We start from the raw sequence: 23613 nt of genomic DNA on the forward strand, positions 1-23613 counted from the left end.
TGTATTTGATAATACATAACATAATTAGCGTAAAAGGTGAACTAGTCTTCGAGCTAAAGCATATATTACGGTAGATTAGAACTCGCTGCTGTCCTTCATTTCGCATAGTTTAAAGCGCCACCTAGTGGTATTTCTTCCATCACGTTCCAAATTATTTTAGAGGATGCGCTTTATCAACCATTAGCATAATTGAACTACAAAATGGGACTCTTTTCGGTGTGGTCGTTTCTAGAAGAGTCACCAGTAGGACCCATATGAGCTTAAACATTGTGTAAAACTCAGCATTGGCAACAAATAGAAAATATGTTTATAAATCGTTGCTAGTGTAACATTTGCATCATAAATGACTGGGTTATGAAGCCTTTGGTAGCGATCTTTTTTCAAATTAAAGTATCAAATATGAAAGGTGCCTGAAATAGATACTTTCACTCATCCCGCTTACTGTGCCATGTTAAATTTCTGCTGTGAGTGACAGAGAACATAAGAGTCTCATTGAAGAAATGAAAGGCTTTGCCTTCAGGCTTGAGTGAAGCTGAAACTAAATTATAAAGCCTATTACTTAATTCCCATATTCACTCAAATTTAGGGTTACGGGGGACAGGGATGATTTCAATTTAATTTGATCTAGTATGGAGCTGGCGATAGTCATAGTAACCTAGATATTTTCTTATCTCCCTTCCTCCCTTTTCTGTCCATGACCCTGTCTTTTTATCCACTGAAACAGAAACAAGGTTGTTTTCATTTACTGCTTGCCACAGCTTAATTGCAGAAATAGTCTGCTGTTTAGTTTGCCATGATGAATGTGTGTTAACAGGCTGCTCTTCCGATGCTCCATCTGCCAGGCCATCTGAGACTTACTATTTGGAAATGGTAAGGGTTTTTTTCTCCCTCTGTGATCATCCAGCTCATTTCGGCTTGTGTAATTACAACTTCAGGGTACATTTTCAGATTTATGATTTCTGAAAAGCTTAGCAATACATGTGACTCTTTGAGATGAGCTTTATCCTTCTTGGTCTGCAATCTGGATTGTTAACATGTTGGCCTACAACAGAGCCCATATCTGATTACGTCCAAGCATATCGGCATCAGAGATAATAGTAGCACTAACCTTAGTCAGTAAATAATTAAGTATAGAGATACTTTGTCAGAAGCTCTCTGAAATGTTACAATTAATCACAGTTTCCTTTAACCCCATCAGCCAAACTTACCCTGAGAAATTTACTCAGAAAGTGTAAATGGTCAAATGTAAATGGTCAATTAATCAGTGGTTCAAAATGACGTTAAGTCATCTCCCAAGAGAGAGAAAAACACATAGTGAGACAAGCTTATAGAAAGACAGACAGGCAGACAAGCAGACAGACAGGCAGGCAGATAGACAGGCAAACAGACACACATACAGGCAGGCAGGCAGGCCTCTGTCTGAGGAGGGGAACGGGAACTCCCCTGGCCAGAGAGAGGAAAGGTGAGCCGTATGATGACTATAGTGCTGGGCGATATCAGGCTCAGACGGCTTATCTACCATACTCAGTCATCCCGCGTTTAATTAAAAGCACACTGATCTTGTTCTTCCAGGGCTAGGTTCATGGGGGGTGGGGGGTGGGGGGGGTACACAATAGCCTGCTCAGAGGGTGCAATCCAAAGTCCATAGAGCTACACTCAGCCCTCACCTCAAGACAGAAGTGGTCAGAGGATTAAAGAGTGGAGAGTGAGAGGAAAGTGAGGGAGGCTGGGAGGTAGTATGCGTGTGTTTGTGATGGCCGACAGGGTCTAGAGCCCCGCCGTCTCGCGTGCATTCCTTTGAGCATTACAGCTATGCAGTGACTGGGATAAAGGGGCTTTACTGTGTGTGTGTGTGTGTGTGTGTCAGTGTCTGTGTGTGTGTGTGTGTGTGTGTGTGTCTGTGTGTGTGTGTGTCTGTGTGTGTGTGTGTGTGTGTGTGTCTGTGTGTGTGTGTGTGTGTGTGTGTGTGTGTGTGTGTGTGTGTGTGTGTGTGTGTGTGTGTGTGCGTGTGTGTGTGTGTGTGTGTGAGCGAGGGAGGGAGGGAGGGAGGGAGGGAGAACTTGTGTGTCTATTGCAAAATGGCTGTGTGTTTGTGCTTGTGTGTGAGTATGTCAGGGCATGTGAGCAGAGTAGAGCGGGGTGCAAACGGCAAAGGTGCGGACAGCAAAAAAGAGGAAGGGTTGCATACAGAGGTTTGTGCGAGAGGTGAATAGGGAAACACATCTGATGAGTCATCTGTTGAATGCTGTCTGATAGCCAAGCCATTAGCCATAGGTGCTTATATGGGCACACATTCCAAATACTAGGTTGACATGGGACATGAAACTAAGTCAGGTTGCCATGATGCATACAAATAAGTTCAGCAAATGGGGATAACGTGACTATGCAGAAAACCAGTGGCCTACCTGAGGGCTATTCTAGCCTGTTTCATTCATCTAAAAGCAAGACCACACTGTAGCTACTACTCTGCAAAACATGATAAAATGACTCCAGTAGGGTAGGTAATCCCTCTCCATCCCCTTCAATAAAATGAACTTAGTTAGGAACAAGTAGTGTTAATAAAGATCTCCCAACCAGGGGAAGCGTCTGCTGTAGCAGAATGACAGACGTGTTTACAGGCCTCCTGGGAAACAAGATGGCCGACCCACTGCACTGACGACTTCCAGCTCTGGCTGAGGAGATTCCTTATAACCATACTTTGCTTTCACAAGGTCAACATTTATTGAAAGAGATCAACGTGGACAAAAAGACAATAGATCCTTTAGCGCCTGTTGCCAGGCAACCCTTATATTTGAGAGGAGATGATGATGACAGTGAGAGGGCAGAAAGAGTTCAATATTGTTTAACCACATTGACTTTTTATGAATGCCAGACCTAAAACACAATTTTACAAAGAACACTCATACTATTTCAACAACATAGAATGTACTGTCAGAGAGAATATGCTTCATTTTCGGTATCTTGGCTAATCTCAAAGTTTGACTATGACCATGCATTATGTCTAGAATTCCATTGGCAGTGATCCAATAACATTTACTTGGTACTGTAACCCAAACCTTCTGGATGTTGGATGTATACTTTTCATTTCGGACACTTATCTATAATAACCCAACCTGACCACTTAGTCTGATTGTTCTTTGTCCTTTGTATAGGCTGACATGGTTCCTTATTGGAAATTAATGACACAATATTGTGAGTACAGTACATTTTATTAATTTCACATGTTTTAAAGGACACAGTACTGCTAAAGGTGCAACACTTCAAAGTACAGATTATAATGAATCAAATGTATCTGCCATTTAAAAATCTGCCAAAATAGCCATCAGGGACATTCAGAATGACAATCAAATCTATGTATTAGAATGTTTACATAAGCATAAGCAATAGTAAATGTTCTTGTAAAAGAATATATGTTTTTCAAAACAACTACTTAAATAAACTGATAGGAAACTGTTCATCTGTGATTGTACACTTACTAAAGGCACAATCCCCTAATCTTTTAATCCTTACTTCTTTGGGAAAGTTTGAACAGAGGCACTGAGGTACTGTCATATGACAGTAGAACGACACCCCACTTGAGACAACATATCCATCCTGGACAAGATAAACCAGTTCTTGTGGTTTCATCAGGCTCCTCCTGATGTCTGGCTGTTCCTAAGGGCTCTGGCTCAGAAGGCTTCCCAGGTCGAAGCCTACATTGTGGGCTCCACACACAAGGTACACCCAGGCTTCTGGTCAGCCTGTTGCTCCATCTGAATGGTGACTGAGTGGAAGTTGTAGGTGGAGAAGCAGGCTTGGGTCATCTCCCTGAGAACTGGTTGGGAATCCACTGAGTCATCTATGGAGGAGGTAAAGGGAACTGACCAATCAGACGATACTTGAGACAGCACTGTGTTTCTGTCTGTGATAATGTGTGACACATTTGGGACACTTCTGGGACTCTGTGTCAACCTGAGGGAAAGCCTGAAAAACATTTTATCTATATTAACATACTACTGACACAGCAACCAAAGCCAAAACACAAGACCGTACCTATGGCCACATGAGCTGACAAGACCACCTGGTTCATGGTCAAGGCCCAGATGTGGAGGTTGTGGACAGTCTTGACCCCCTTTATTGCCAGGAGACGGTCCTTTACCTCACTGTACTTCACCCCCCCAGGGATACCTGAGGGGAGGGGTGGTGGGACGGGTGGGAGAGTAATGGGGGGATCAAAATAGAGAAGTGACAGTTAGTAGTCGAGTTGCATTACAGGTCATGTCCACGTACAGACTTTATCAGGATACCCCGTCTCAATATGGCTAACATCAACATCTCACAGAAAATACAGAGAGAAACTAAGAAAAGCATGGAGAGACAGAGAGAGAGAGAGAGAGAGAGAGAGAGAGAGAGAGAGAGAGAGAGAGAGAGAGAGAGAGAGAGAGACAGAAAGAGAGAGACAGAGAGAGAGAGACAGAGCACATCAGAGAGACTCCTCACCTTCCATCAACACTAGCAGGATGTCTCTCAGGATGGTGATGGTGGTGGCCAGAACAAACAAGGAGAAGAGGAACGTACAGATGGGATCAGCTATCTTATACTCCGGCTAGAGTACAGGCAGAGAGGGAGAGAAACCTTACATTGAAATATCAATAATTATTATTTTTATATATATAACTCATTTTTTTTTTTTATATGTAATATTTGTTGTTTCTATTTGCACACAACGGTTAACGCCAAAAACCCATTGGATAAGAAAGCTTACAGGAAGTTGATTTGGACTTTCTGATAAAAAAGTAGTATCCATTCCCTACAGAGCTGGCCAGCAGATCAACGTTATTGGGTAACTGAGTTGAATTGTATCAGATAGGTATGCACAATTAAGAATGTACACACAGACACCCTCAAAGCAAAGTCGCACCCGTTAATATCACGCTCACAAACAAATATTTGCAGTGACACAAGCCCCCCACAAGACACACGCATAAAACACACAGGATTCAGGATCTCTGACCTTAAAGAAGATGATGACAGCACTGACAAGCACGCTGATGCTCTGCAGCAGGTCTCCCAGCACGTGCACAAAGGCAGAACGCACACTGGCGTTAGCCTGGGCCCTGGCCTTCACCCCCGGCTCCGGTTTGGTCCCCTGGTGCTCAACGTCGCTGTCGCCATGGTCCCCGTGGGCATGGTTACTGTTGCCGTGGCTGTGGCCCTTGCCCTTGTCTTCTTTGGAACTGTGGCTGTGGCCGTGTCCGTGCGAGCTGCTGAGACCACCGTGACTGTGCCCGTGGCCAGGCTGGTGTAAGGTCAGCGCCATTCTGCCCCCCCACAGAAACCAAACAGAACCAGATGACTTATACTCTACACGGGCAGGGAAATCCCTGAGGAGAAATCCTCTGTTACGAAACTGACTGGGTGATACATATTTGTCAATCTATGATACGCACAAACAGCATGACTTCTGCATTTGGTCAACATGTGTGATTATATGTTAAGTGTAGTACGCTGGGTGGGGGAAGAAAGGGCCCCCTCTCTTACGGCTAATAAATGGAGTGGAGTAGCGGTCATGATCGGGGGACGTTGGTTTCGGGTTCACTCACATGATGTTGGCGAGCACGGCACAGCCGGACGTGATGAGCATGATGGTGCCCTCGATGACGTAATCGTCGTTGACGATGCGCTCTATGGCCAGGTAGACCAGCACACCTGTCACCAGCCAGATGGTGAAGACGGACAGCAGAGCCCCCAAGATCTCTGAGGACACCAGAGGGAGCAGAAGAAAAGGAAAAGGGAGGGAGGGGAAAGGAGAAAGGGGCGGAGGAGGAAGGAGACACGTTTGGAGGAGACCAGTGAGACAATGACATGATGACACTCTCCGGAAACAACCCGAGGTAGATGAACACGGATGAGGATCCTGGTGAGGAAGAGGAGCGTTACCGGCGCGGTGCCAGCCGAAGCTCAGTCTGTGTGTGGCAGGTCTGGAGGAGAGCCACAGGGAGAAGAGGCTGATGATGAAGCTGATCAGGTCCACGAGTAAGTGGGCAGCATCGGTCATCACCGCCAAACTGCCCGCAAAATAACCTCCTGGAGAGAGGGAGAGAAAGAGAGAGAGGGAGAGAGAGAAAGAGAAAGAGAGAAGTGGCACACTGCCAAGGTGCTGGAGATGGGGGCATGGACTATACGATGATTGTGTGTGTGTCATTCTCTCACCTAGGATCTCTCCTATCATGAACACCAGGCAGATAACTGAGACCACATAGAGTCTCTTTCGGGCCTGCTTCTTCTCTTGCTCTCTGCTCTCCTGAGCCAGACTGTTGTCATGGCAATGCTTAATGTCCCCCCCATTTTTCTCCAGTCCTTCATCTGTTGAAACACTGAAATAAAGGGAGGGGGAACAACCACATAAATAAAGATCATGAGAGTCGAGTAATACCTTAATAAATCCAGGATGAAAAAATTAGCTTTTAGATTTATTGTAAAAAAAATAGGTTTAAATAGCAAAGGTGTATTAACTTAGTAAAATGAATGTACTACGGTTGTGAAGCTTCTGTGTGTGTGTCTGTCCGTGTGTGCGTGTGTGTATGTGTGTATGTGTGCCTGTGCGTGCGTGTGTCAAATTTGTAATATAGCATTGGATTATTCAATCGGATAACATGAATTTAGCTTGTTCTTCAACCCGGGGGCGCAACCGGTGATGGACAACCGCTGTTGAGGTCACAAGCTTGAAGCGAGGGGAGTAGGCTACTTGAAAGGTCGATGTTTGCGCACTGCTAATACCAGACCCTTTAGATCCGTGTGTAAAGTGTTGTGTAATTCAGAAATAGAGAAGGGAACGTGAGCAAAGACACAGACAAAAAAAACACATTTTGTCGGTTCAACACTAAATTAGTTTAGATATTTTAAAATATTTACAAAACTTTAAAAATACAAATAAATCCATATTAATTCAGATTTGGTCTCAGTAGGCTGGTGTGAGGATTAACCTGTGCAAAGTCCAAATAACTTATTTTATGAAGATTGTAAGAAGATACGTTGCATATCAACTGAACTAACTTGAATAGTCAATTTAAATGAATACACCTAAATTATATATTTTTTAAATAATTTATTCAACTTTACCTTCCCATGGTGATGGTATACATATTGCCTTTTTTCTCCGTAACCAGGTGACTTTTTTCTGGGTCCTTTTTTCTGAACATGATTCTCAAAGGAATTCTAAACCTAAATAAAAAAAATATCTGAACAACTACAACAAAACTAAAACAACAAAGTTGTTATCTTGATATAGTATATTAGTAGATATTAGTATATTAAAGTGTTATTTTTTGTTCCGTCCGATCATCATATCAACGTAGAGCACTTTCCTCAAGAAGGTGTGCGCCTCAAAGTGTTATTTTTGGTGTAGTCCCATCACCAAATCAATTTAGAGCGGTGTCCTCAAAAAGGTGTGCGCCTGCAAGATCCTTAATCCTTGTTTCGATTCTCTCACATGATATTTGCAAACATACAAGTTATGGAGTAGCCCAGACTTGCCAAACCGCTTGAAGCATCTCAGCCTTGTGACGAAGCACCGTGTGCAAATAGCCGCTTGCAGAACCCTGTAGCCTTCCGTTAGGGTTGACTGAAGAAAAGACCCACTGTGTAGAAAATGTAGCCATAGACAGTCCATAGGCCTACAGTCAATAGGCTATTCCTCACTGATAACTTTCTGAATGGTCAATTATCTTTCAAATGTAAGCGATATTGACTGTAGGCCTAATTGCCTGAACTTTGATTTAACACGTGTTACAGTTACAGTTACATGCATAAAGTCGCATGTTGGTGATTGGTGATTACTTACTTACTTAAATTAAGCTTTATTCCTGAATAAGCAGAGTGAATTAATAAACGACAACCACACGCATCATTCATTTCACACCCATTAGTCTTCGTACATTTCGGACAACATTCAGAGATCTAGATTTGGAGAAAACATTTAGCAAAAGTGCCACATGAGGGCGCTGAAAACCGAATGTTCGCTTGAATTTGGGCTCAGAAAAGATACAATTGGCCAAGACTATTCTATTCAAGACAAGTCTATTCTCATTTATGATTCTCCTTTAGTTTGGTGGTCAGAAAGTGGAGGATATTTGATTAAAAAAATATCTGTGAATGCCAATGGCATTGATATCATTTGTCTTGATTTACAACTTTCTTTGAGGCGTTGCTAGGTGCTTTCTGGTGGCAAGGGGGAGACAGTGCAGTGATGTCACATCGACGCTGCTACATTGGCTTCATCAGACCTCCCCCTTCAACTCCCCTCTTTTTCCCCCTAAAAGGGAGGTGTGTGTATGTGTGTGTGTGTGTGTGTGTGTGTGTGTGTGTGTGTGTGTGTGTGGTAAACAACCAGTGAAGCTGACCGGACAATGCCAAGGAGCTGACGTCAACCTCAATGCGTCACGCAAACGCCCGTCTGACGACACACACACACTGTGCCAAAGAATGGGATGTGTATGTGTGTGTGTATGAAAGGGGGAGGTGTAGAGGAGTTCCTCCTAAGTTTTAAGTCCACAGCAGAAACACTAGAGAAGGACAAGTGAAGCCAGAAGAGAGAGAGAATTCTGTAGACAACGCTGTATCTAGCTACAGCTGAAATAAACTTAGTACATACACAGGAAGTGTATCTAAAAAGCATAAGGAACCCTATATTAAAACCTAGGCAGACTTCCAACCAGGACAGTGATCTGTTGTGTGAAGAAACCAGTGAACTATACCATGACGGAGATGGTCCTGACCAGACTGAGAGACTTCTCATGTAGAGTTGCCACATTCGATGAGTCAGCCGGGTCCGGTGTGTGCAGGGACCCCCGGACCAGAGACTCGTCTCCAGGGGAGGGGGTACCGAAGGTGGGCTGTCCGACTGGAGGGACAAGCCCCTACAGATTGGACATAGAAAGTGCACTGGCCTGGCTTCGTAGAGAACTGGTAAGCATCACTGAGAATTTCTTTCTTTTTTTGACCAAGCTTCTACTTTCTTGGTTATGTACTTTCACTGTACAGAGAAACCTTGTCTATTATTAAAAGGCAATGTTATTTCATATTGTATGGTTTACTAGGGACGGTTCAATTTTATGATAAAAAATCATATTCTTGTCAGTAACATAATTCATATTTGTAAAAGTGAAAATTGCTATACTTAGTGCTGTTAAAACCTAAGTTCTTTACAGCATAGTGTGTGCTCTCCTCCAGACATTTTTATTGGCTACCAGATCTTAAGGTCAAGACATCAAATCTTTTTGGTGATTCAAAACGTCATTGTGTTGGGGTGTCATGTCAGCGCTTGTGCTTTGAATAAGATGTTCGGGCTGGGCGGGCAATGTTACGATGTCACCCTCTCTTCAAGTCCTCACCCCCTTCTGTCACCAATGCAGAGAAAGCCTATTGTCAATGATTAATATATCACTTGGCATTTAGAGTATTTGGCCAGACAGATCGCTATGGCAACCTAGTGTCCCAAGCACATAGAACACAACAAACCCAGGCGTCAGATGGAAGGCACACAAAGAGGCACAGTGGTGAGGGTAGAGGGTTGGAGACTGTAGGCCACTTTGACAATGTTGTTCTGGCACTAAACTGGCTCTTGGTGTTATGGGAAATGCTCTCATGGTCTAGTGGCAACCCTTGGGTTTGGCATCTTGAAGCTTGAAGACACCAAAATCAACCTTAGTCTAATGTGTTGATGGAGGCAATTTCTCACTACACAAACACAAATTAAAAAACTCAATCCAATTACATTCACACTCTAGAGAGCAATGTTTGCCAGGCTTTTAACATGATGTGATACAGGGGTCTATGTCCCCTCTTTTGTCCCTGCCCAGGTCCAGCTTCTAAGTCTAGCATTCAGTTCCCCATTGTGCCTGGGCTGCTAGGTAGTACAAATAATGGAAACATCCACCAAGTAGAACCATTGGATCATTAGATTTCATCAAGTCTGATGGCTCTGCATTCATTGGTTGCCATGATGAAGGAGAAAGCAGAACGTTTAGAAGGAACAATAACTTGTATAGTATGTTCCTGGATAGCCCAATAGGTTCACCATTAAATGGTTGAGAGTTTGGTTTGCACTGATTGTAAAAAGGGCACACACGCACACAAACACACACACAAGTTAAGTTTAGCCAAGGTGATGGCGGTGGGGGGAGGGGTGCAACCTTTACTCAAAGGAAAGTTCATGTTTCTTCTTCTTATCCGTGCTTTAACAAAAGATTGGAAAACCAGCCTCTTTCAGCGCTAGCCCAGTCCTAGCTCAACACCGTAATTAACGGGGAATGAAATGCAGATTGGCAGAGATGTTTCTTTGTTCACACATTCCTTTTTCCTGGGACAAACTAGAACTCTGAGAGTGGTGGAACTCAGAATATTCTATTCTCACAATACAGGCAATTAAACTGCCTCTCATAAAAAAAAGACAAGAAAGACGCTTTGGTAAATGTACATTAGCATGTGAAAGACACAGCCCTGCAAGTCTTAATCAACTATGTTAATTTGACAGATGAACCTGTGTGTGTGTGTGTGTGTGTGTGTGTGTGTGAGTGTACTGTACGTGTGTGCGTATGTGTGGATCGTGCTGTGTCAGAGCTGACGTGCAGTATCTCCACTCTCCTCAGATGGAGATGCGTTCTCAGGACCAGGCACTGATCCGGCAGCTGATGGATCTCCACACTGGCATCCAGGAGCTCAAGCTGGAGCTGTCAGAGGAAGAGGAGGAGCCAGAGGAGGAAGAGGAGGAGCCAGAGGAGGAAGTCTGCTCGGACTCAGGGAGTGAAGCAGGGGCCAGTAGCTATTATACAAGCTCGGGTGAAGTCAGCTTCTCGTCCTGTCTATCCACACGTATGACCCCACCTCCTGTTACTTCTCTACCCAGAAGGCTTTGCAGCAGAAGGAGCTCAGTACCTTAATCCATCGAACTGTATCAACAGTAACAACAAATGTCAATGTAAAGGGAATTGGAGGCTTCCCAGTCTAATCCCAATGTCATCTACTGTACAGTCACATCATGGTGGCATTGACAAAACTCTCACACAAACATAGAGTGACTGTGCCATATGCTGTTGGTCATTGTTTTAATCTGTCGGTAGATAGGCAGGCAGACAAATCTTAAAATACAAATAATTTGTCAAATTTCCTAAAAGATCATAAAAATGTTCACAATGTACACAATCTGAATGAAACGAAAGCTATTTTCTGATTATTTAAGGTTATTCACCTTTCATTGTAAATCTTGTGGCAGATATTTGTCGAGAATATTATGGCCCAATGTTTTTTAACAAAGCTGTTTTAAAATGGCTGCTATAGAATAGAATATCACAGTTTTTAATCATAGGCATAGTTTGACTAAGGGCAACCCTAATTGCCTTTGAGGGAATAGTCAATTGTGTGTGTGTGATGGTGTGTTAGACTTTTCCTGAGAAATGGCTAATAGTGTTCCCACTAAATGTAAAATATGTAGTCTAACTTGTTGGATAAGACCAACAGGAGGCAGTTCAGATGAGAACTGTTTACTGTAATATTCTGTGCATAATTCCTCGTTCCTGTAGTCCTTACAACCCCATGCTTGGGTGTGGATCCTGACTGACACTACAGTGTGTCTCAGTGAGTGAATAGGCCTCCCTGGTGGTGACTGCAAGTGGAATGCCCCCCCCCCCCCCCCCCCCCCCCAGATGTATCAGGTTCATGAAAGTTAAATGGGCCGGTAATGGAACAACCAGGCCTTGTTGACACTGTTGTGTTGTCACCGCAAGGACATTTGAGAAGGTATTTTCGCAGAATGAGAAAAAATATGTTTATATATCTGTCCTTATTATGGAGCTTACGTTTCTGACAGGTACTGTAAGTACAAACAGTATGTCATCCCCAATAAAGAGAATAAAACCAAAGTGATGTACACAGCCCATTTATTCACATCTGTAAAAAGCATGTCCTCAAGCCATTCCATTCTTGTGGTACTTAAAGACAGTTAGAAGACATTTACATTTAGTCATTTAGCAGACGCTCTTATCCAGAGCGACTTAAAGTAAGTACAGGGACATTCTCCCAGAGACAAGTAGGGTGAAGTGCCTTGCCCAAGGACACAACGTCGTTTTTCACAGCCTGGAATCGAACCAACAACCGTCTGATTAATAGCCCGACTCCCTAACCGCTCAGCCATCTGACCCCCCTGAATACAATACATACGTGGAAAGCCATATCACAAATCCAAGTGTTGGTTTATTCTCCATTAAGCATAGCACAATCATGCTAAAGGACATGGAACACCATACACATTTGTATGCAAATTTCATAGGCACTCTGTGAGATGGAAGGTTATTGCAATCAGTCCATACACAAGCCAATGAAGGGCTCCAGATATGTGACCAATGTATCACACATGCAGTGAGTGCGACCTTTGACTGTGGTATCATTCCATCCATCGATGCCACGTTGATATAAAACACTTCTATGGATTTCCACTAAAGAATGTCCCAGTCCCATCGTGGGCTCCAGTAAGTTAGGTCCACTCAGTCCCCACTCTGGGAATGTTCCTCAGAGCAGATGCAATATGGCAGGGGGAGGTCAGTGGTGTTCCTCCTCCTTTGGCTCCAGAGCCCCAGACATACAGATACTTTCCCTCCTGAGTCTCTGGATCTCCGTGTTGAGGCCCAGGAGTGTCTGGGCTAGCTGCCGGTCCTGGGAGCGCATCTCCAGCTGCATGGTTGTGACAGGAGGAGGTATCAGTGACTCGGACCCAACACACCCAAAAGCAGATGGGTTGACAAGCACATGGGCACACACTCAAACACATGATAGTCACAGGCGCAATGGATTTACAAACAAACATAAAGGCGTACATTGAATGGGTTGTCTGTAGGAATCTATACACCTACCAGTTCAGACCTCAGCCAGGTTATAGCTCCATCTATCTTCGCTCTCCTCAGCTCTTCGTTGGCTTGGTGGCTCCTGTCGATGCTCCTGATGGGGCCAGCACGAGGACCAGACCCCGAGACGTCGGCAGGGTCCCCCGTCGTCCTGAAGGCGTCAATCAGTTTGTTCTTTATGTTCTCCAGAACCAGCGAGGACAAACTGTCCTCACTGTGACTGTCCCTGTTCATGCTGCGTGTGTGGGTGTTAGTTCTTGTCCTCTGTGTAGAATGACGTTTCTTTCCTCTTAACACCTGCTGCCTTCCTTTCTTTCCTCCTTTCTTTTGCTCTTCCACTTGTTCAGCTCGACATGGCCCTCTGTTCTCTCTCTGTGTGTCCTCCCATCCAGTCTCTCTCTCCTCCTTGTCTCAGTTTGTTGTAGGAATAAGACTGCTGACTTTCAGCAGAGGTTTGTGTGCTCTTTTCCAACAGCCCAGCTCATCCCATTCCCTGCGTAGTGTGGGACCAGGCAGTTTTGTTCCTGTTACTATGGAAAACCAGCCCTCCGCCCGCCTGCACCCCTCCCTTTGGTAACCCCAATAAGAATGGTGGAGGATCTTGGACAAAGACTATTGTTGCCTCCAAAAGAACTGAAAAGAGCCCCCCATTCACTCTCTCCTTCAAATCCCGCCCCCATAGACTTTTTGTTTGAGAGGTGCAGTGCAGCTCCTAGTTCTGCAGTAAAGACCAACTTATGTGTGTGTGTGTGTGTGTGTGTGTGTGTGTGAATGAATGTGTGTGTGAAATGTATCAAACCTCAATGGCTGACAATGAAAGTCCTCAACAGGACTCTAATGCCCTCTAGAGACAGGCAAGTTGCTCAGAGACACACAGACACAGAGGCTTGGTGTGGTCCAATTGAGAGCCACAAAGGCCATCCAATAGAGAAATGTAGACAGGTCCTTTGTGTCAAAAGTAAGTCCATTCCCTTTGGAGATCCTGGATGGGTTTTTGGCATAGTAGCACAGTCATTCTTGACTTTTCAAAAGTGATGACACTGAGTCCAGTGTATTCTCTTTCCTGACATATATAGGACAGAAAGGGGTTTCTAGGAGACACATTTGGAAGGGCACTGGAATAAAGATTGTTTCCCAGGGCAGTTCTCCTCAGTAAGGAAGTATTTTCAGTCATATGTCTATTTTTTAAGCTTGATAAAAGAGCTGAAAGACACAAATGGAGAAAACAAAAGAAGGATATTAGAATCCAGGACAAAGAAAGAGTTTAGGCACAAATGGTGATATGGTCAAGATAGTGTTGCCTGTGTAATTCCCTTATCCGCTGGAAAACACACATTCAATCTAAATTATGACAGACTCCATAGATATCCCCATACCCAACTGCTCCTGGCAACTCAGAACTGTCCTTATAACCCATCCGAGGGGCTCCCTATTGGCTTATTTTGGCAACTGTTAAGACTGTAACAGCAACAGATGCCATGACACGGTGATTATTGACAGGTTTGAGTGATGCACTTGGCTGCCTCCTAGTGGTATTTTGCAGTGGAAGCCTTGGTGGACACAGCCACTTTCATGCACCTGCAGTTAGGGTGTCTCTAAAGCAAGATCAAATGAACCAATACAGCAAGAAACAGGAAATATGCTGATAGCTAGTGTACTTTTGTTAGATTTTTTTTGTTGCAAATCCTAATATTAATTTTAATATTAATGGGAGTTAGGTGGCTGAGCGGTTAGAGAATCGGGCTATTAATCAGAAGGTCGCTGGTTCGATTCTGGCCATGACAAATGACGTTGTGTCCTTACATTTAGTCATTTATCAGACGCTCTTATCCAGAGCGACTTACAGCAAGTACAGGGACATTCCCCCCGAGGCAAGTAGGGTGAAGTGCCTTGCCCAAGGACACAACGTCATTTTGCACAGTGGGGAATCAAACCGGTAACCTTCAGATTACTAGCCCGACTCCCTAACCGCTCAGCCACCTGACTCCCGGGCAAGGCACTTCACCCTACTTGCCTCAGGGAGAATGTCCCTGTACTTACTGTTAGTCGCTCTGGATAAGAGCGTCTGCTAAATAACTAAATGTAAATGTAATGTAATGTAATTTGCCACCGACCAAACAATAAGTTACGTCTCCAATAAATACAGTGGAAAGCCTCTAGCCTATGATTTTTCAGCTAATATCAAAAGATAACCGACGATACGACATATTATGTAGAATTATACACACAATGTGCAAACATTCAACAAAACACTTCTTCCCCCCAAAATGTTTTAATTACTTCCGATACGAAATTGACCGCGTGACATGTTAGACCAATCCACAGGCTCTTGCACTCTTTATAAAGCGATCGACCTCCTTTTCCGGTCTCTCTCTTCTCCATGTGACATGAAGTTAGTCTGTAAGTAAAGCGTTAGCATGAGTGAAATGTGTATTTTTATATACGTGTACGTAAATATTAGTGCTTCTATACGTGCGAGTTATCGCTTTTATGCTGAGTTTATGGATGCGGATTGAGTTTTTTTTAAATTCCGTATATACTTGCACATAACGCCACGTGGGCTATGAATAACGTTGCGGCCCTTATCGAAGACGATTCAGTAAGCTTGATTTTCTTGAATCGGTCAACAAAGGAGCCAACAGTATCATCTTTTGCCGACGGTCGCTGTGTAGTTAACATGTACCTTTTCAGCAACATATTGGAAAAGAACAATAAACCCGTAAACAAATCTGCTAGGTGGCCTGTTACTGTAGCTACTTGGCTAATCATCACCGTTCTCTTTCAGGGGGTACGGGAGTGTGTACGTCAAGTCATTGCCAAATGGATGTGCTGCTTCAACCAACAGGTATTTGACGTACATAGTTCATTGACTAGGCACCTATCGAAGCCGTTCATGTTATCTCGTAGCAAAGAACGGTCAAAAGGATGCCAAAATGATAACTTTCACCGACGGTCGCTGTTCAGTTCTATTGTAACTGTCTCAGCAACATTAAGGGGAAGGACACTAATATTGCCGTGCCTGGTTCATAATGTCAAATGCAGCGTGTATTGCTTGTTATATTCCATTTTCCTTTTGTAGACCTAAGAAACCTTGATCCGACCTGAGTTCAATTCTATGAAACTGAGGACATTATCAAGGTATGATTATCTTAAATTGCTGCACACTTCAGACTGGCTGTGATGACACACTTGCCCTCACTGAGAGCTTGCTCTATTATGAGAACCCTTAGTACTCTACTGAGCCATGTCTAGAAAATGAATACATTTGTTGTTCACTAAGCCCAAAAGATGGCATTACATTCTCTTACTTGACTGTTTCTCTTGCAGGATCAGTGGATACAATGTGACGACCCAATGGATTTTAAGGTAAAATCCAGACTGTTAACTTGTTTTTTGCTGGCTATGATGACACACTTGCCCTCACTGAGAGGATTGCCTCGATAATGATAATTCTTATGTACTCTTCTGAGCCAACTCGTATCAGATGACCTCTATATATACATGCATATTAAATAATCACAGCCCTAACATGTGTCTTGTATTCCATTAGTGATGCCATGGAGACGACCCTGTCCGCTGCCATGGATTTGGACTGGGCTGAGACGGAGGACTGGTAAGTCGAAACAGCAGGGTCCCTGGTAGCCTCCCTACCTCATGGCAGCATGCAATCCTAAGGACCGGAGCTCTCCTGTAGCCCCTGGTTCTCCAAGTGCATGCCAGAGCAACGGGGAGTCTTTGACTGTCACGGCCTTCCCGTGCCTTTGGCAGTCACTCTACTGTCCAACACGCTTGTGCAGAACCAGATTGTGGGGTCCATTGTTGTGGATGTGTCTACTTTGCTTGCTAACGTGTTTGGTTTTGCCCTTCAGGCTCCTACCCGAGGGTCCTTCATGTGGTGGAATCTTCGGCCTTAAACAGGTATGATCACTTGTTTGTGGTGTCAAGTGTGTTTATGGTGGTCTGTGATGATACCCTATTATTGTGACTGTTGGATGAAACATGCGGATATGGGACTGAGATCAGGGATGCCCTGATGCTGCATTGCCTTGCTGATGGGGGAGATTTTCATGTTCCGTCATCCCTTCTTCCAGGTGTGACGTTCCGACCTGTGGCCTGTGCTGGGTTCAGATTGATGGCCAATTGAACATGTTTAATAAATGAACCTAAACAACTATGCTGGTCATCTCTTCACTGCAACATGCTGTAATGTAACCTAGTGTGTGGGTAACTGGTGCTTTTTAATTACTAATACTTTGACAAATGCAGGTGTGAGACTTGATTTGTTAATATAGACGTTCTATAGACCTTTTTTGGAACGGAACACCCGTGTCCCAACTATTGTTGCATCGGATGCTCTGTCTACACTGACAACGTCAAACTATGACTAGATGTGCTATAGAGCTTTCAACGCGAGCGACAAATGGAAACGGTGTCCGACCAAATCTACCTGCTTAGTCGCATACAGTTGGGACACGGTGACAAGTAGGGGTGGTGAGTATTTGAACCAGGGGTACCATGTTTAGCAATACTCAATGGTACACATGCTTACCCACAGAGCCAGAGTTCCTGCAAAGTTACTTTCTACAAGTATAATTGCCCTTCTGACACTATGCCAAAGGACATTTGTTTCTGCTAATGCCAAGTTATAAAAATTCTCTGCTTTCTAATACTTAAATCCTTCAGCCAACTTAACTTGTGTAAGAACTCATTCACAAGTGACTAAAAATACTTTTCTTGAATATACATTTCTGCAATACGGTTAAATAAATCTACAGCTCACTGACTAGGGGTGGGAATCTTTTGGTCTTGGTCACGATTCTATACATTTATTCAAATCCGATTTCGATTCAATGTATGTTTACACACTTGTGGGAATCGATCTGAATTGCTAGAAGACAATTGCGATTCATTGAATTGATTTCTTCCCCCCCACCCCTAGTGCCAAAGTACATATTAACAATGAAACAAAACCATAATGGAGTGGGTTTCCAAATTTATTGTCCTGATTTATTAAGCATTAGCTTAACTTACATTTTACTGCATGGTCCTTTAACTCAGATACATATTTACATAAGGCAGCATTAAATGGCATTAACTGGCACATGTAAAGTCAACTTGAAATACTTGACTAATTTCATGGCAATCATGTAACTGAATACAATGAGTACTGGCAACAGTGCTAGTATGGCTTAACCTGCCAGGTCAGGAGCATTAAAAAATACAAATCCCTGCGAGTAGTTCAGGTGAGCCTGGTTAATTCAGTCCTGTTCATGTGTTTATACATCACCTGAACACTTAGATTGGCTAAAGATATGTCACCTCATCCAGTAAAATATACATGGAGCTATAAGGCTTGGCATTCCTATTTCATCTCCCGGGAGATTGAGGTATCTGGGATGAAGTTGCCCTCAGAGTCTGGACTGCTGCTGCCGCTGTGGTCACTGTACGTGTCCCTATGGAGGGGGGGGAGAGAAGAGACAACGTTACACCTTATTTCACCCAAGCACTTCTACAGCATTCTGTTGTGCCTTAAACAGTCAACATGGTGAAACAGGATCTTAAATTTCATAACTACATTCAAGTTTGATGTCATGCAAGTATTTGATTGAGTATCTGATTCACTACCCACACACCAGCTGTCTTTTTTGGGAGTTATTCATCCATTTATGGGCATCTTCCCATAGAACTAAAACAGCGCAACATGTTTTCCCACACAATGTCCCCACCAAAAGGCATTCAAATGTGTAAATGGGGATCCCTGGGCAGTGGAAACGAGCACAGAAACTGGAACAACGTAGGGGTGGTTACCGTGGAGACAGGCGGCAGTTCTTCTGGAGGTAGCCCTGCAGCTTCCCGGACGCAGCCAGCAGCAGACCGAAGTACGGTGGGGAGGGCTTGATGGGGCGGGACGTGAACTCAGGGTGGTACTGGACCCCCACAAAGTACGGATGTTCTGAGGAAACGTGAGGGAAAGACGAGCATCTTACCGGAATCCCAGTCTCCATGTGACCTTGCAGTCTTACATGGTCATTTATCCGAAAGAAAAATACAGTGTTATTCCGGAAATAAATGAACTCACCATCCAGCTCTATGATCTCCATCCTCTCTCCTTCCACATCTTCCCCTACGAAGTGGAGGCCCTTTGCAGCAAAGTGCTGCTTCAGCTCTGGGTTGACCTGTGCAAGGGGGCCAACACGATCACTAACCACAAAGGCCAATTGAAAAGAAATTGCTAGGCTCAACCAAGAGGTCTAAAACTTATTATAGTGCAACCAGATAAAAAAAAAATCAATCATTTGACCTATTCACAAACCTCAAATCGGTGTCTGTGTCTTTCATCGACATACTCAACATCTCCGTAAAGCTTTCCTGCAATGCAAAGCCACGCAACCATTCAGAGAGCTCGTTCATTTACGCCGTCATTACAATGTCACATGGTGCCAGTTGCTCTTACGCAATATGCTGTTGGTGCTCTTGAAGATGGTCCGTCTCTTTCCAAGCCTCATGGTCCCACCCATTTGGCCAGGATTGTGTTCTGGCATCTCAATCACCTGGAACGATCAATAAGGAACCGGTTTGACGATAAACAAGACCTGTCATTGAAGGACAAATCTGTCCTGTGTTTGAGAGATAAGACTTACCACTGGGTGCTTAGATTCTGGGTGAAATTCTGTGGAGTTGGCATCTGAGGGAAAACACAAAAAAAAATTGTGACCGTTACCATACCTGTTATATGACCACCAAGAACCACTGATGGATGAATTATCTGTAGTGTGTGTGTATTTGAAAAATTGACCATACCTTTCCAACCCAGAACATCCCTGGCAAACTCACACACGGCCAGCTGCATACCCAAACACACACCTGCCCAAAGAGAAGAATCAGCTGTGGGGTCAACGATGCTGGCACCATGGCTTGAGATAATGTGTCAACATGCAAAAAAACAGCATCTCTTCTATTTTGGTTCTCCATAATCGCATTAAAAGTCTTAAGTCGGTTGCTGACACAACATCGCCTGTTGTTGGTACCTAGAAAGGGTTTCTTCTGTTTCCTGGCCCAGTTGATGGCGTGGATCTTTCCCTCGGTCCCTCGGACACCAAACCCCCCCGGAACCAAAATACCGCTAGGCAGGCAAGACAACAACAACACAATGTCACAACGTTATTCTGCCTCCCCATCTGTGACCTCTTCAATGGAGCTGGTGTACTCTCCCCTCCTTCCTAAACTCACTCTGCACTGCAGAGCTTCTGCCACGCCTCATGGTACTTCACTGGCTCCTCCTGCAGCTTTTCTGGCTCCAAGTCTGCAGAGTCTACATACTAACCGTGAGAAAGAAAGAGACCAAGAGGATCGAGGGGAAAGAAAGATAAGGGAGAAGAAAAAAAAAACTAAGCGGGGTTGCTAGTTTTAGCTGGCGATACCATCTGGTGTGTAGCTTGCGGTTATGTAATTGATGTCTTGTTAAGTAGTTGAATATGTATGCATACTCATGAGCATTTCTCAATCTCTGCAAAGGATCACCCAAAACAAACTCCTGTAGATGGTTACCTTGACCTCCAGTTTGTGGCTGATGGCTAGAGCTGAGTGCTCCAATGCTTTGATAACTGAGGCGTAGGAGTCTGAGAATTTGGTGTACTTCCCCACGAGTGCTATAGAGCAGTGTTCCAGCAATCTGTCTGACCTAGAAAGAGGATGACACACACTTTTTATCTACAGCTACGCCCTCACAGAATCCACCAGACGGTGGAAGGGCTGCATTACAGAGTATGAGACATCAAATTGAAGAAGTGGCATTTAACAGCAGAGATTTATTCAAAAAAAATAAAATAAAATGGCAAACGCATATAGTCCTGGAGGCTGGTCCACGTCCACACACCTGTCTGACATCTCCTTCCACTTGGTGAGCATCTTCCTGGGCCGCGTCTCGATGGGCATCTCCAGCCTGCGGGCGAAGTAGCCCACCACACCCTGGTCCTCCAGCAGGAGGGGCACCCGGTAGATGGACGACACGTCATGGACACAGATCACCTGGGAAAGGAGGGAGACCGCAGATGAATCATAAACAGTGTTGTGTTCATCCACCACATCCAAAGTATGCAGCTGAACGGAAAGGCTACGGTACCTGTTCTGGTTCCACGTGGCAGAACATGGAGATCTTCTCTTTGACCAAGTTCTCCAGCGGAGTGGAACAGCGACACATGATCTGTTGGAAACACGGTTCTATTAGCCGGGCAATCTTTGCCATAGACTCTACGCCAGCGATGGCAGAGGAAATCATGATGAGCGATGTAAGATCCTGTTGGAAACCTCACCAGATCGGGGGACAGGCCCAGTCCTCTTAGCTCCCGGACACTGTTCTGGGTTGGCTTGGTCTTCTGTTCTCCTGTAGCACTGGGCTAGAACACCCCCCGACAGAGAGAATAAATGCATTGGCACTGTAAAAAACCCTATAAACCCTAACCCTAACCGCACATCAAAAAGCATATACCACTTGCTGAATGGCTACTCTAGAGACTGAAAGAAGTGTGTGTTTGTGTCTGTGTGTGTGAGGGTTTATATACTAGTACAGTCTTACCTGTGGTATGAGACTGACATGGATGTTGCAGAAGTTCTCTTTCTTGACCTTGAACTGGAACTGTCTAAAGGCTTCGATGAAAGGCATGCTCTCAATGTCCCCTACAGTGCCCCCTAACTGCAGAGGCAAAAAAAAAAAATGGTGAGTGAAGTCCCAAAGACAGACAGCGTCTTAAATGTTGAGTGACATCCAGCTTGATATCTCCATTCATACAAGTGGCAGTGTAAGACAAAAAGGGGGCGTTTGTGTTGTGTTACCTCTATTACACACACTTGGGGTTCCATGTCGTCATCATCCACAGGTATCTTGGCCTGGCGCATCACCCATTCTTGGATGGCATCTGTGATGTGTGGCACCACTGCATTGACGAAACAAGGCGGCCGGTTCATCATCTCAATTCAATTAGCTTCATCAGTATGTATCAGAATGGCATACAATACATTTCTTCTGACCATTTCAACTGTCTGCATTCAATGTGGCTAAAGTATTTCTTATTTTTAATCACCTTTGACAGTACATCAATACTTGCGTTTTTATTTTTTCGTTTTTTTAAATTTAGCTATGACTGACTGCAGTATAAACTCAAACCCATGATAATTTAATAAAAAAAATTTTTTGAAAAAGAACAGCATAACTACTGTTCCTCAGGAAGGAGAAGGCTGCCTCACCTTGTACAGTCTTGCCCAGGTAGTCCCCCCTCCTCTCCTTGTTGATGACTGACTGGTAGATCTTGCCGGTGGTCAAATTGTTGTCCCTGGTCAGCCGGATGTCCAGGAAGCGTTCGTAGTTCCCCAGGTCCAAGTCCACCTCCCCACCATCATCCAACACGAAAACCTCCCCTGCAAGGCATCATAAGGTGACATTGTTCAATATCAAACCGTGACAAAAATATTACATAAAACAAAAGATTGAAAACGACTGCTTTGAGGATACAAACCCACCATGTTCATACGGTGAGAAGGTCCCAGCATCTATGTTGATGTAGGGGTCGATTTTGATTGCTGTGACATGCAGGCCACAGGACTTGAGGATTGTTCCAACACTGCTGGCAATGATTCCTTTGCCAATACCAGAGATTACTCCACCAGTAACCAATATGTATTTCATATTGAGGTGTGCTGTAAAAGTTGAAGAACAGCTTATTTAAAAGCTTAAAAAATAAGTTATATTCTTGTTGCTAGGTAGTTAGTTGGGTTAACTTTTAAATACATAAAATTGCTTGGATAAAGAGTTAAATTAATACAAATTAACAGGGGAACAGCGACATGACGAAACGCCAAATCACTACAGAAATTAGATTGCTTATGATTAAAAAGTATGTACGCTAGTTTGGTGATTTAAAACTACAAGGACACATTTATCCAGGCAACCTTAACTGAGCCAGCTAGCTAGCTAGGTCCCTAGCCTATTCAGTCATAGCTCTATGCATTGCATGTTTACTAGCTAGTTAGCTAGCAGAGTAGTTAAAAACAGCACGCTTACTCACCAAATTAAAATGATTCTCAGAACAGCCTTACAAATCGGCAATTTGTTTAAAAAAAAGTTTGATATTTAATACCGGATGCTTTGTTGTGCCTCACCATCCAGCTATTCTCAACACGTGTTGGTTGACCAATCATCACCAACGAGCATGGTGTTTCACACATTCCCAGCGATTGCTCGCCTGCTGTCGTGAAAGTAGCCGCATTAGGCCGTAGACATTTTTCTACATAAAAGTTTACAAATGATAACGTCTAATATAAGTTAGCGTTGGTTCAGCCATTTTCCTTCGATAACAATTGAAAGTGACAGTCATTCCACAATTATACATTATGGTATAATATTTGTTCTAATGTTCAATTTATTAAAGTGTGTGATAACACAAGATGCACTCTTATTGTGAAATATCATGTGTGATTGCGTCGTGCTTCACGCTGCAAGTCGCGGCTAAAACCTATTGCTGTTGTGGGCACCAAGTATGCGTAATATGTGTGCATGCTAGCCCACACCGAGATTTCATGACGGGTGTGAAGTGACGGTACAATCAGTAATTATCCAGCAGGTGGCGATCAGACTCCATCATGAATTCAGATCACCTTGATTTACAGTAAAATAGCCATACATTGCTACTGATGACAGTGAAAAATATTCTGCCAATGGGTGCCAAGCTGAGAAATAAATACC

The 23613-nt window shown here is 43.9% G+C and overlaps 3 protein-coding genes, 1 long non-coding RNA gene and 6 other non-coding genes across 12 annotated transcripts; 8 read left to right on the forward strand and 2 right to left on the reverse strand.

The window, feature by feature from the left end:
• Positions 1-3230: 3230 nt before the first annotated feature.
• Positions 3231-7181, reverse strand: slc30a8 (solute carrier family 30 member 8). The gene is made up of 8 exons (XM_067255632.1): positions 7102-7181; positions 6193-6356; positions 5920-6066; positions 5583-5736; positions 4994-5300; positions 4480-4585; positions 4033-4167; positions 3231-3838 (listed from the first exon to the last, which is right to left on the reverse strand). Exons 1-8 carry the CDS (start codon positions 7179-7181, stop codon positions 3693-3695), a joined length of 1239 nt encoding a protein of 412 aa, XP_067111733.1. The 3' UTR covers positions 3231-3692.
• A 1378-nt stretch (positions 7182-8559) lies between these two features.
• LOC136962036 (protein FAM167B-like) lies at positions 8560-11654 on the forward strand. The gene is made up of 2 exons (XM_067255634.1): positions 8560-8946; positions 10629-11654. Exons 1-2 carry the CDS (start codon positions 8737-8739, stop codon positions 10917-10919), a joined length of 501 nt encoding a protein of 166 aa, XP_067111735.1. The 5' UTR covers positions 8560-8736; the 3' UTR covers positions 10920-11654.
• Positions 11655-15239: 3585 nt separating this feature from the next.
• On the forward strand, positions 15240-17047 carry LOC136962406 (uncharacterized). Of its 2 annotated transcripts, none has more exons than XR_010878904.1 (7): positions 15240-15474; positions 15661-15720; positions 15955-16013; positions 16203-16241; positions 16426-16488; positions 16745-16793; positions 16967-17047. It is a non-coding gene; the product is annotated as an uncharacterized lncRNA (long non-coding RNA). The 2 variants fall into 2 exon arrangements; XR_010878903.1 differs by having other exon boundaries at positions 15244-15275.
• Positions 15450-15589, forward strand: LOC136962710 (small nucleolar RNA SNORA16B/SNORA16A family). Its single transcript, XR_010878927.1, has one exon. It is a non-coding gene; the product is annotated as a small nucleolar RNA SNORA16B/SNORA16A family (small nucleolar RNA).
• LOC136962709 (small nucleolar RNA SNORA16B/SNORA16A family) lies at positions 15746-15882 on the forward strand. The gene has a single exon (XR_010878926.1). It is a non-coding gene; the product is annotated as a small nucleolar RNA SNORA16B/SNORA16A family (small nucleolar RNA).
• Positions 16046-16123, forward strand: LOC136962708 (small nucleolar RNA SNORD103/SNORD85). The gene has a single exon (XR_010878925.1). It is a non-coding gene; the product is annotated as a small nucleolar RNA SNORD103/SNORD85 (small nucleolar RNA).
• On the forward strand, positions 16271-16350 carry LOC136962707 (small nucleolar RNA SNORD103/SNORD85). The gene has a single exon (XR_010878924.1). It is a non-coding gene; the product is annotated as a small nucleolar RNA SNORD103/SNORD85 (small nucleolar RNA).
• Positions 16534-16664, forward strand: LOC136962719 (small nucleolar RNA SNORA44). The gene has a single exon (XR_010878935.1). It is a non-coding gene; the product is annotated as a small nucleolar RNA SNORA44 (small nucleolar RNA).
• LOC136962726 (small nucleolar RNA SNORD99) lies at positions 16830-16900 on the forward strand. The gene has a single exon (XR_010878941.1). It is a non-coding gene; the product is annotated as a small nucleolar RNA SNORD99 (small nucleolar RNA).
• An 804-nt stretch (positions 17048-17851) lies between the features above and the next one.
• Positions 17852-23071, reverse strand: ctps1a (CTP synthase 1a). 2 transcript variants are annotated; one of them, XM_067255505.1, is made up of 18 exons: positions 22937-23071; positions 22392-22568; positions 22119-22289; positions 21708-21808; positions 21451-21567; positions 21188-21271; positions 20998-21078; positions 20752-20903; positions 20424-20556; positions 20106-20194; positions 19904-19998; positions 19677-19739; positions 19517-19560; positions 19330-19426; positions 19189-19244; positions 18955-19051; positions 18684-18828; positions 17852-18328 (listed from the first exon to the last, which is right to left on the reverse strand). In XM_067255505.1, the coding sequence occupies exons 2-18, from the start codon at positions 22555-22557 to the stop codon at positions 18238-18240; spliced, it is 1782 nt and encodes a 593-aa protein (XP_067111606.1). In that variant the 5' UTR covers positions 22558-22568; positions 22937-23071; the 3' UTR covers positions 17852-18237. The 2 variants fall into 2 exon arrangements, with proteins under 2 accessions (XP_067111606.1, XP_067111607.1); XM_067255506.1 differs by having other exon boundaries at positions 23031-23050.
• Between the last annotated feature and the right edge of the window lie 542 nt (positions 23072-23613).

This window comes from Osmerus mordax, chromosome 18 (genome assembly GCF_038355195.1).
Source record: "Osmerus mordax isolate fOsmMor3 chromosome 18, fOsmMor3.pri, whole genome shotgun sequence".
Lineage (NCBI taxonomy): Eukaryota > Metazoa > Chordata > Actinopteri > Osmeriformes > Osmeridae > Osmerus > Osmerus mordax.